This window comes from Hipposideros armiger, unplaced genomic scaffold, assembly GCF_001890085.2.
Source record: "Hipposideros armiger isolate ML-2016 unplaced genomic scaffold, ASM189008v1 scaffold_215, whole genome shotgun sequence".
Taxonomy (NCBI): Eukaryota; Metazoa; Chordata; class Mammalia; order Chiroptera; family Hipposideridae; genus Hipposideros; species Hipposideros armiger.
Window position 1 is genome coordinate 373,070 of NW_017731565.1, and position 12,028 is coordinate 385,097.

A 12,028-nucleotide genomic window follows, 5' to 3' on the forward strand; every position below is an offset into this window, starting at 1 on the left:
GCCAAAGTGATCTTAACACATAACCCAGATCTAGCTCCTCATTAAAACTCTTTGCTTCCCACTGCCCCTTGGATTTCATTCTAACTCCTTCCCACATCAGATCAAAACAAGATCTTGTCCCTGACTATCTCTCCAGTCCCATCCCTGCATTCATTTCTTCAGGCAGCCAGTCAAATATTTACTGAGCTTCTACTTGGCCAGAAACTGAGCTATCCCCTTGGGGGCATTGTGATGAAGGTGAGAGGTGGCTCACCCTCTCTCAGAGCTTACACTTCACTAGTGGAAAGAGCAGATAATAAATCGTTAGATAAATAAACTAAGTAATTAGAGATTGTGACATGTGATATGAGGCCAATAAAAAGACACCCTTTCAGGACCCTGTTTGCTTCTGCCAGAGCACATAAGACAATTTGTAATTATTTTACTCATTTGATTACTTACTTTATGACTGTAAGCTCCATAAGGACATAATCATGTCTGTCTTGTCACATAATCATGTCCCTGCCGCATCCCAAGCACACAGGACAGTGCCTGGCATGTAGTTTGATATTTACTAGTTAAATGAATAAATAATTTAGAGATGAGTAAAGTGGGGTCTTAGTGGTTGCCAAGGTCAAAGAAAAATTAGTAGAAAAGTAGAAACTTGAATGAGAGGCTCTAAAGTTTTAGTCCAAAATATTATATACAACATTCAAAACATTGATCTCAAAACTAAAGGATCATGTTTTCAAAGTTTGTAGCTGTTACCCAAAAACAGACTTGAGAATCTTTCAAGACTTAATCTTTACATGAAAATTTTAAAAACACTTAAGGCTTAAGTGAAACTGTCTAAGAAAAACATTTTAAATTCCAACAAATAAATATAGAGGAAGATTTATTCCAATGTTTCCTTTTAATGCATGCTAGAACAGCAAGGCCTCAAAGAACTCTGTAAAATAACCATGATATCTGAATGTTCTAGATATTTCCTGGCACCTATCTGGCACTCTTTATTGATATTTTTTTGGCTGAATCATTAGGCAGAATGTTATCTCATTTTAACTGATAATTTACCAGCAAATTTAAAAATATCCCCTAAGAACTGAATCTATATTTTTAAATGTTTTACACACTACATTTCTAAAAATAAGAATTAAACACAGGTTAAAAACTAATATACACATCTAAGATCTACTCTGAACCAGCTACTGTGTTATGTGGCATATTGTTCCATTTAATATATTTTGGTTTACAAATTTTAAGAAATTCTCAGTGTTTTTAGAAATTTGCCAACATCTCTTAACTTGCCCATGTGCCTTCCTCTTGAAATAACTCCTTAGAACAAGCTTGATTTATCATGTACAATTATAAAGATGTGAAGACCAACAGGTTTTTCTTAATAACTAAGGTCTCATTTCTATATAATATAAATTGTAAAGTCAGTAATCATAACCAGAAAAAAATCCTCCCTCAAACCTTTATATACAGATGAGCTTATTTATATTGCAATTTATAAAAACAATTCATTTTTAAATCTTTAAAAGACAATTCCTCCCTACATGGGTTCTTTTAATAATTATCTTATTGCTTTATATTTTCTTCAGCAACATCAGAGAATAAAATGATTCCCAATGTGACTATACTACTAAAAAAATAGTCAACCAAAGAAAAAAAAAGATTTTATCTAGTTCAACAGAATGGTATTAAAAAGGTTTAGGATTCACACATGAATAGCATATACCAAGTAAGATAAGTTTCTAAATCTACTTCTATAGAACGGTGTAATTTACTGTGAGGAAATGCCTCATGTAGGTTTCAAAGAATATAATCTGGAAGACCAGTATGAGTAATTCATGCAATTATTGAAATATGGCCATTATTTAAACACAAACAACATATTGAGCTACCAGCACTTACAATTCTTTCTTTAACTCGACATCACAAGGGCTACATATCCATCATACAGTGTCTCTGCCCCTGTAAAACAACATTACACGCTCTTGCTTTTTACGTACTATTATTTTTCCAAATCTATGTCTGTATTTTCAATCATGCTTTAATCTAAGTCCATATAATCCGCAGAATTTCTTCTGTTATGAAAGGGATTCCTATTTTCATTTGGCTTGTTATTTCTTTACCAATTTTATTTAGTACTAATACTATCCTACCTTAATCTTCAGGCTGCGTTTCTGTCCTGTATTCCATATATATGTATTTGAGACATCCATCAGGATGATATCATCTACTCCTATCTTCTCTAGGTTTTCATCGTTACTTTTCATTTGGACTTAACCCCCTCAGAGATTGTTCTGCTTCTTCAAGCAACTATAAACATCTTTTCTTCAGGTCTAGTCAAAATTCCTTTATTCTAATTTGCCTTTCATCCATGGTCATGTTTACTCACAAATGCCCTCTGTGTTTCTGATCCTATTTTGTACCTTTTCTTTCATATTAAGATGAATATCCTTCTCAATCTCCTGCCAAGACATTTTTTTTTCTTATTAGGATCTATATCTTTCAGCAAGCCTTTCCTAAATGAAAAAATATGAACTCTTTAAAATTACAATCTAACTTTGTTTTAGCTCCTTTGTGTGTGTTAATTTAAATTCATCCAACTAGTCCAGGAGAGAGAGGACCTCAGTCAGGACAGGTCCATGTTCTCCCTTGGGACCATTTTTCCACCAATTCTGTGCCTAAGCACATGCAGATTAAATAATGAGCATATTTTTCAGTGCACATTATTTTCCATTGCAAATATTTACTTATGCAGCTTCCTTTTCTACACAACAGTACTGGGTGGACAGAGTAAGAGATTGTTGAACTAGATCAGTTTTTAGGAGTTTAGAACCCATTGGTCATTGAATTAATTATTGGGTCAAAATCAAAATTTTTTAATGAAATATAATATAAAAATAAAGTGTCCTCCATATAGCAATTAATAGTTCATGAAACTTCTATTTCTAATACATATACATATTTATGTATATAGGAACTGAGTCATGATGCAATGTGTATTTCTTATTATGGGTTATGGTAAAAAAAGTTGAAAGCTACTGAACTTAAAGATCTCTAAGATGCCTTCTAAATCTATGTGATTCAAAATATATTAAAAGATTTAGTCTAAGGCTCCGAGACAGCATTTTTGAAAAATGAACAAACTTAAGAATACCAAAAAAAAAAAAAAACCCCAGCAAAATCATTTTTTCTTAATAAAATGTCACTATTAAAGTCTACCTTAAAATTAGAATCATATAGCTTTTAGAGTAGGAAAGAAGTTCAGAGATCATCTAATTATTGCTTTAATACATTAAAAAAAAGACTCAGGCCGAGAAATGAAAAAATTTCATTTCATTCATTCATAGGCAAGTAACATTTGCAATAATTACTGGAATCAAGGTAATTTACAAGCGTAATAACAACAGAAAGCAACAAACTCAATATGGGCTGGGTAACATAGGAAATGTTTCTAAATAGGTAATACTCCTCAGTCTTAAAAACAAGGGGTTAGCCAGGTAAAGGAGGAACAAATAACATGAACGAAGGTACCATACTGATATACAAGAAGGAAGACACGTTCAGGAAACTGCAAGTTGAGATTATATAGCTGGAATACAGGACTCATGATGATGAGGAGCCACTGCTGAATACCTAGCATTTATATGACATTTAATCTTCAAACCACTATCTGAGGTTGGCACTATTAATATCCCCATTTTGTAGATGACAAAACTGAAGCACAAAAGGTGAAGTGATTTGTTTAAGGTTAATTTGAAAAGCCAGGATGTAAACTGAGGAAGTCTAACTCCAGAGCCTATACTCTTAATCACTATACCAGGAGGTTAGAGAAAACAGGAACCAAATGATAAAGAACTTTGTATGCCATTCTAAGACATTATGTATTACATTAAAGATGACTCACAGTCAGTGAAAGATTTTAAGCAGTAGTGACATATTCAGATTTACTTTCCAATGAGGTCAATCTGACAGCTATGTATATGGACTGGAAGAGGAATTAGTAACAGGGGAACTAGCTAGTCTTAGCTAGAAAGGTACTACAATAACTCAGGTAAGAAAAATGACAGATGAGCTAAACAGAGCCAATGCTGGCACCAGAAGCCAAATCTTCTGACCACTACAACCACATTTTTGTCCAGTATCCATAAGAACCACTCACTTTTTTCCCCTTAAGCCCACCATTCTAACAATATAAGAAATCCAACCTCAGAGACAACAACAGATTCCCTTTCAGTCCCTTTATTAAACAAAACCTGACCACTAGATGTGCTGGGTATATGAAAGTGACTAACAGAAATCTAGTTGGAGAATGAAGGAAAGTCAATTGCTCTGTATAGCAGTTTTCTCACCTTCTGGACTTCTTCTCCTTCTCCTTCCTCTATACACTATTCCTGGAACTTTCATGTTCAATAGTCAATTTAAAATCAATGTTCTGTCTAGACATGACTATTATAACCTAACAGAATTAAATCTACCACAAAGGAAGTCTAATGTGGTCCCAGTTGTAGCAATAAATACACTCTTTAGTCTGGTCAAATTTTTTCTTAAACAGAGATGATGGATAAATAACAAGAGGTAGACTTTTTGAAAGCAGCAAGGAGTTAAAGAAAACCAGAATATTAAAGAGGGAATAAGAGCAATCTAAAGTTTGATAAAGCCATTTGATTCCAAGAGAGTAACACTACTCCCAAGTGTATGTGTGGTATTCCAGAAACTAACAAATGAAAGAACAGTGGAAAAGTTATCCGGTCAATTCTCAAGCATTCTAAATTCAATCTGTTTTCATTTAAACCATGAGTGAGACCTCTTGAGCCACCCTTGATGCTCAGCAACCAATGGGTTCTATAAGCAAGCAGACTACAGTGCAGTGAAATATAGAAGGGATAGGGGTGGGGATAATAAAGAAAGAAGGAGGGAAGTGGAAAGGAAGCTATAATGAAAGGGAATGGAAGAAATGATGAGCTAGAGAATATGGAATAAAAAGTGAAAGAGTACTAGTGATCCCAGTATCAAACATTGTCAACCTTACCAAACTTACTATCTGAGGGACATCATGACAAATGGCAACATGAAAAGAAAAATTTAAATCATGATTTATGAGACACCAAAGATGAGAAACAAGAGTACTTACAAAATTAAAAGAGCAACAAAATAGTTTTAGAATCTAAAGAGATAATTTAAAGGTTATTAAAATCTCATTTGGTTTAGTTATGCTTTACTTCTCATCAAACAGTGACTCTGGCAGACCCAAAAGGTGAAATGTCAGTATTACCAGAGATATGTATGGGAGGTGTGTTACAAAAACAGTATGAAGAAACAACAAAACAAAACAATTATTTGTATATTTTTTGTGGGAGTAACTTCAGAATTTTTTCTCTCAATGGTGTAATGCTACTTATTTTACAAGTTTTACTATAATTCTTATCCTAGCTGGCTGAGTTCACTTCCTTACAGCCAGAGTTCAAAACAAGGTAAGCACTTAATAATTATGGTCAAATTTTAAACATAAAAAGGACAAGGATCTATGACAGATCATAGAATATTATTTAGTACAGCATAAATGAGCCTATTGGTAACCAAAACCCAGCTAATGAGTCGCAAGAAAAATATGTAATTAAGAAATCACTTTCAAAGTTTCTTGAAATTAAAGGTAGCTAGACAAAGTATCCTTTAAAAAATGAGTTTACACCTTGAACCATTCAGGAACATGTAATAGTGAACATATTTCTTCCATATGAAACTTATATAACTTTCAGGCATCATGTTATACACACACACACACACACACACACACACACACACACACACACTCACACCTGCTGCCACCATACCACCCCAAACAGTGACTTCAATAAGGATAAAAGGAAATATCCTTAAAGATGATTATTATGGCAGAGATGGCTGGATCAAAAGCAAATATAATTAAACTTGATACCTTGACCAATCATTCATCATATCCATGAATATGCAATCTTCATGAGCATTCCATCATAACAAATGATTGTAGTTTATTCGTAACAGTTAACAAAATATTTTTAGTAAAGCATACAAGATGAAATAATGTATATACCTATAGTCTGTTTCTCAACTTTAATCATTCTAATTTTAAAAGATAATGAAAAGATGAAAACTCTCAATACAAGGTCACATGGAGATCATCAATACCATGTATTTACAAAATTTAGATGACTGACTGTGGGAGGGAAAGCAGAGCCCTTTACTAATATACTAACGCTTTTAAAAATTAAGAGTTTATAATAGGGCTTCTCAACCCCAACACTAATGACATTTTGAGCCAGAAAATTCTTTGTTGTGGAATGCTGTGCTGTGCTGTGCTGTGCATTACAGGATGATTAGCAGCATCCCTGCCCTCTACCCACTAGATGCCAGTAGCACACCCTCTCCCTCCTCCCTTACAGTTGTGACAACCAAAAATGTCTCCAAATGTCCCCTGGAGTAAGAGGTGCAGGGGCAGGGAGCAAAAGTTACCCAAGCTTGAGAACTATCGGCTTCTCATAAAATTAAAAAAAAATTCAAAATGAATGGGAAGAGGTATTTTGCTTTTCTTCTGGTCTTGATGTTCCAATATATTATATTTGATTTGACCACAGACTACATTTAAGAGGTTCTGCCTCTTAGAAAACAAAGCATTTAATATCTATCTCTTGTTAGCCAAAGTTCAGAAATGTCCCAGAAGATTCACTGTATTGCCAATTCCCCCTCCAACCACACATACACTTCCAGAAACATGCACATTGCCTAGCTGAACTGAAGAAAATGCACATAATTACTTTATTTCCATTTCTTATTTCATCAAATATATGGAACAGGCTGATCAAGTTCCTACAGAATCCAAAGGAATTCTCTGCTTATTCACTGCAACTTAAATAGTACCACAATAGCTGCATCACTTTAGGTAGGATAAACCTAAGAACTAGAGCAAGTATTAAACTCATCCTCACATTTTAATAAATTGTGGGAAAGATACAAATTAACCACATTCTTTAAAAACAAAAAACGAACTAAGTAGATTTCTGTATTGAAACAGAATGTAAGGAAGAATAAGAGGAATGAAAAAAATCAAAATCAAATGGAATCTGAAGGCATTTCAGGAATAAGTGCAACACTCAAAAATATTTCCCCTAGAATGAGAGTAGGAAATTACACATTTGGCCATACCCTACAGGAATAGTCTGCATAATCAGTCTTCAGAAAGTGAAAACTCAAAGTCCACAAGTACTAAAGAAAACAGTAAACATCCATCGTATACACCTGAAATAAAATTGCTCTTTAAGACTATTCTCCATTTGATTAAAAAAAACACACAAATATCCAAAAACAAACAACTGAAAACTTGAAATGTTTTAATTCTCATAAAAATAGCCATCCTCATGCTCCTAAACATGCCAGGTTACAAATTACATAGAAAAATCATTTAGGAAAGAAACATAATAATCATTTTTTAGACAGCATTTGATTCATAACAAAAGACCTTTTAAAAAAATCATACATTTTAAGTACTAAAAATCTTCATGTATAAATATGGATTAAAGTCTTTAAGGTTATTTCAATTATCTTCAATAGAATTATATTTTAGCTCAACAAGGAATGTTTATTTTAAAAACTATGCAACAATATTTAATACTAGTCTAATGTAAGGAGAACATCTATATGTTCTAAATCAACAAATTATTTCAAAATTAACCTCCTGGTTCAGTAAAAATAATCCTATAAAAAAATAATGCTCAATTATTTTTACTCCCAAACCAAGCAAAGGGAGCTGTAAGATCTGTAGCGACAGCCTGCTTTTCCAGAATACCTTGAGACTGCTCAAGAATAACCTCCTTCACCAATTTGTGTTACTCAGGTGAGCGAGGGAGGGAATAATGTCCACAAATTCCTTGGTCAGTGGCCATGATGCCCCTCCTACTCAAGGGCAGGAGATCGGAAAGAGGCATCTGAACAAGAGAAGTTCACCAACCAGAACATATCGGAGCAGAGGAGAAAGAGTACTACAGGAAAAATAAAAACCTCATGGTTAAGTCATGTCTCAAAAGCAAGAGATTTAATGTTATCAAGGTATTCATTCATTTCAGAGACACCACTGTTTATCTTCCTGCCCTAACCAAGCACAAAAAGAACTGTCAGCCTGCCTTAAGCATGTTCCTTCTTCCATTTAAACAGACATGATTCTTTTGGTTAATCTCTGGCAATGATCGCCATTTCACAACACATTCAGCCCACCCGGAACTGATCAATACCACTACAGACATAAGACTAGACTTTATCCATTTATTAACCACAAGGAAATGTACCATTCAGCAAAATTCTATACATTACAAAAGATTCTATTAAAAGGGGGGGTGGGGAGGACAGACCAATACGGACACGGACACACACGGACGGACACACACACACACACACACCCCACAGAGGTACACAAAGAAAAGACTACCACCCTCTAATTTCCCTGTAGCAAATGAGATAAAGACATGGTCATGAAACCTGTCAATTCCTCCCCCCCATATTTCTATCTCACAACCTAGTAGCTGAATATTGAATTTTATGTTAAATAGATCCATTGCGACTTTAGAATTGTTTCATCTACCAGACTAACTCTTCTAGTATGCACATTCTGCACACCTTTGAGCTAGATGCTGCATTCATTTGTAGGATTTCAAATACAAAAGACTAGATAGTTTTCCAACCACTGGTTGCAACCATAGAACGTTCTCACAAAATCAAAATTTCAAATACCAAAAGGCCAGATTATTCTTCCAACCTTGAGCCAAAACCTATTTTATGACTACAGTGCATTTGACAGTATGAACAATTTCAAATGGGCTGTTCCAAACCGAAAACAATGCTTCCATACAACGCGTTTAAAATAAGTATTCCGTAGGTAAGCAAAATCTCTGCCAGAAAAGAGCACATAAATGGTGGTTGAAAGCCAGCATATTACCAACACACAGCGGCATACCTCTTCTGCACTGGGTTATAGTTAATGCTTCAACAACAACTACAACTATTTTTAACACTGCTGGACACTGAAGTTGAAGAAAACGTGAGGGGAGACCCAGATGAAATTGCCGATATGATGCATTGTTTCTCACGGTTAAAATTAAGCAACAAACTGACTTGATCTCTCCCGTGATAGTCACTGGTGAAGCATTAATTAAAACACGATTTTACAAAATCCTTATTTTGGAGGATGCCACACTAAATGACATGTTAAGAGTACACCTTTCGGGTTTCAAACCTTTGCATAAATTGTCACTTGTGGTATTTGCGGCTTAATTGCAAACCCAACCAGCGCTGTCATCCAGTGTTATGGCCACAAAACCATGACTTTCTCACTTCCACAACAACAGAGCAGTCACTCTTATCAGTTACTAACCTAACTCAAAACGAGGAACATTCATGGAGGTTTCTAAATAGATCACAATCAGAACCTGGGGGTGGCAGCCGAGGGGCTCGGGGTGGGGGGAAAAACAGCCCCAGGCTCCCCTGTAGCTCGCCGACCCAACAACAACCGCGGCCGCCAGCAGCGGCAGCAACGGCTGCAGCCCCGCCGCGACACGCTCCATGCACCTACCTGAAGAACAAGAGATAAGAAAGACGGCAAACGCCAACTTTGCAGCAGCTCCCATTTTCCCGAGGCGCCGGGGAAGCCGTAGGAAGTTCTCGCTAGATATCCAGTTCTCTAGGTCTTCCTCGGAGACAAACCTCCTGGTGTAAAATCAACCGTCATAAAACATATTCGGAAGCCCCGACCAAAAAAACGTTCACGGGGTTAAAAAAAAGAAAGAAAAAAAAAACCACAACAATAAAAAAAAAATGCACCACGGGGGAAAAACCGCCACACACACGCACAACACACAAAACCAAACAACGAAAAGCCAACAACAACAAAAGCGGGTTTAAATCACTGTCAAAATCACTGTCAGCTCCGCTCGCCTCTCGGGTCTCTCGGAACAAAATGCCAGGCTTAGGCGACGAGGAGGCGGCGGCGGCGGCGGCGGCGTCCGCTGCCGCCCGGACAGTCCGGGAACCGAGCTGGGTCCGACGTCCGGACCGACCTTCAACCCGGACACCCAAAGTCCGCGGACCACTGGCGGCTGAGCTCGCGTCGGTGGCGGCCGAGGCGGCAGCGGAGCGGGGAAGGAGCGGCGGGCAGCGGCAGCGGCGGTGGTGCAGGCGGCGGCCAAGTTCTGGTCCAGGCTCTGGCTCCGGCTCCGGGCTCCGGGCTCGGCCGCGTTTTCGGTCCCCTGGCCTCCGCCGGCCCCGCCCCCTAAACTTCCGGTTCCGGCCCGAAGCTGGAAGCCAGGCTCGGTGAAGGAACGCTCCGCGGCGGCGGCGGCGGTAGCGGCTGCGAGGCGCGGCGCGCGTGCCGGGCCGGGAGCGCGAGGAGATTGTCGGGGGAGTGAGGCGGCAGCGCGGGAGGGGTGAGCGCGAGGGCGGGGCCGGCTGGAGGACGAGGAGGCGGGGCGGACGGAGGCCCGATACCGCGAGGCCTGGGCGTCGGGCCTGCTCGGCCGGCTGGGCTGTGGGCTTCCAGTGGGTGGACGAGCGGCTCCGGCGGGGATCCGGGGCGCCTGGGATCTCAATCGCGCCCCACTGGCCTCTCCGGATTGCACGCCCGAATGGTCAGGGGAAGCCCAAGAATAAAGGATCTCGAGGCGGGGCGGGTGGCTGGTGACTCCTCCAGGGGGGCGTCTGCGGCGCCCTGTCTTTCCTCTGGGGGGACGCCTCGTCCGCTCCGAGACTCCGGGCGCCGGGAAGCCGCGGGTGGGAGCCGGTCCGCCGTGCCTGCCAAGCCGCCGGAGCGAGCCCGGCGCGCGCGAGCTGGTGTCTGCGCCCCGTCTTAGCGACGCATCCCACCCCAGTGGTGTCTGCTTAAGCGTTTTGTCTTTCTACTGAGAAGAAAAGAGGGGGGAAAAAAAACAAAAAACCTCGCGGAGGATGGGCTGTCCACCCGGTCGGGATATCCACGGCAATGATCACAATGTGCAATTTGAATCCATTCGCACCCTCCCTTTTCATACACAAAGCATTGTGTTGAGCGCTGTTCTGCACGTAATAGGTTCGCAAATATCTGTTACGCGCCGAAGAGAAAACCTGCAGATTTTGATCGACATGTTTGATGGTCAGACAAGTGTTTACTTTTTCAAATTTTAGTTTTTTAGGGCCTATTTTGACACTTAAATCTAAGTTGATAGCTTACAAGGTGCAGTGCTAGGCATGGAGTTGGATCCGAAATGTAAAAATAGGATCCCTACCTCAAGAAGCTCACAGTATTTGCTACACTCGAAGTGACTACCGAATACAAACTAAAGACAGTATTAAAGATACTAGCTTTGTCATTTACCACACTTTAGCGAGCTCCCTGAAAGTGGAGAGGGATCTTATCTGTCTCCTTGCCCATTTTATCTCAACACGCAGAGTGTCTAGCATATGATGGGTGCTTAATAAATAATTGCATAAATGACTAAAGGATAACTGCCTTCTTAATTCAATATTCTCACGTGTACTCTACAAATGCTTTATTAATAAAAATAATAAACCAACTGTACTGTATGGCTAATTCATGTTTTATTGTAGGTTATGAATTCCCACATTTTTCCCACAAAGCCAAGCCTTCTCTCTTGTATTGATAGTGTTTAATTTTTCTCTTCTAAATTATACTGTATTTCTGTTAAGTTCATCCTGTAGTTGTCTGCCCATTTCTACAACTTGTCAGGGTTATTAGCAATCATTGTGGCACTTTTAAACTCTCCAAGAGTTCTAGTTCTCAAGTCATGGTGCTCAGAATTTGATTCATAGTGTGCAACATGTAAGAAAAGTTCCAAGTTGATCTTCATGGTATCTAAATGATCTCATATTATGTAGTTCTCTGGACTTTATGAGCTGTTCAGAGGCATAAATATAAACCTTCCATTAGCTTGTTGAATTAAGACTTGCTGCTAACGTTTCTGGAATGGGGGAGTGTATTTTATTTAGAACCACCTTCAGTTCAGGAATTTGAATCAGTTAT

At 38.7% G+C, this 12,028-nt stretch overlaps 1 protein-coding gene across 3 annotated transcripts in view; it reads right to left on the reverse strand.

Annotated features, from left to right (window-relative positions):
- Positions 1–10,264, reverse strand: part of ACVR2A (activin A receptor type 2A) — an 86,039-nt gene extending 75,775 nt beyond the window's left edge. For 2 of the 3 annotated variants that reach the window (XM_019654171.1, XM_019654170.1), the window contains exons 1-2: positions 9,952–10,019; positions 9,590–9,723 (exon numbers count right to left, since the gene is read on the reverse strand). In XM_019654171.1, coding sequence (XP_019509716.1) covers positions 9,590–9,644 — 55 coding nt within the window. In that variant the 5' untranslated portion in view covers positions 9,645–9,723; positions 9,952–10,019. Of the gene's footprint in view, positions 1–9,589; positions 9,724–9,951; positions 10,020–10,073 lie in introns of those variants that run through there. The other variant, XM_019654172.1, reaches the window with a different exon arrangement.
- Positions 10,265–12,028: the final 1,764 nt, after the last annotated feature.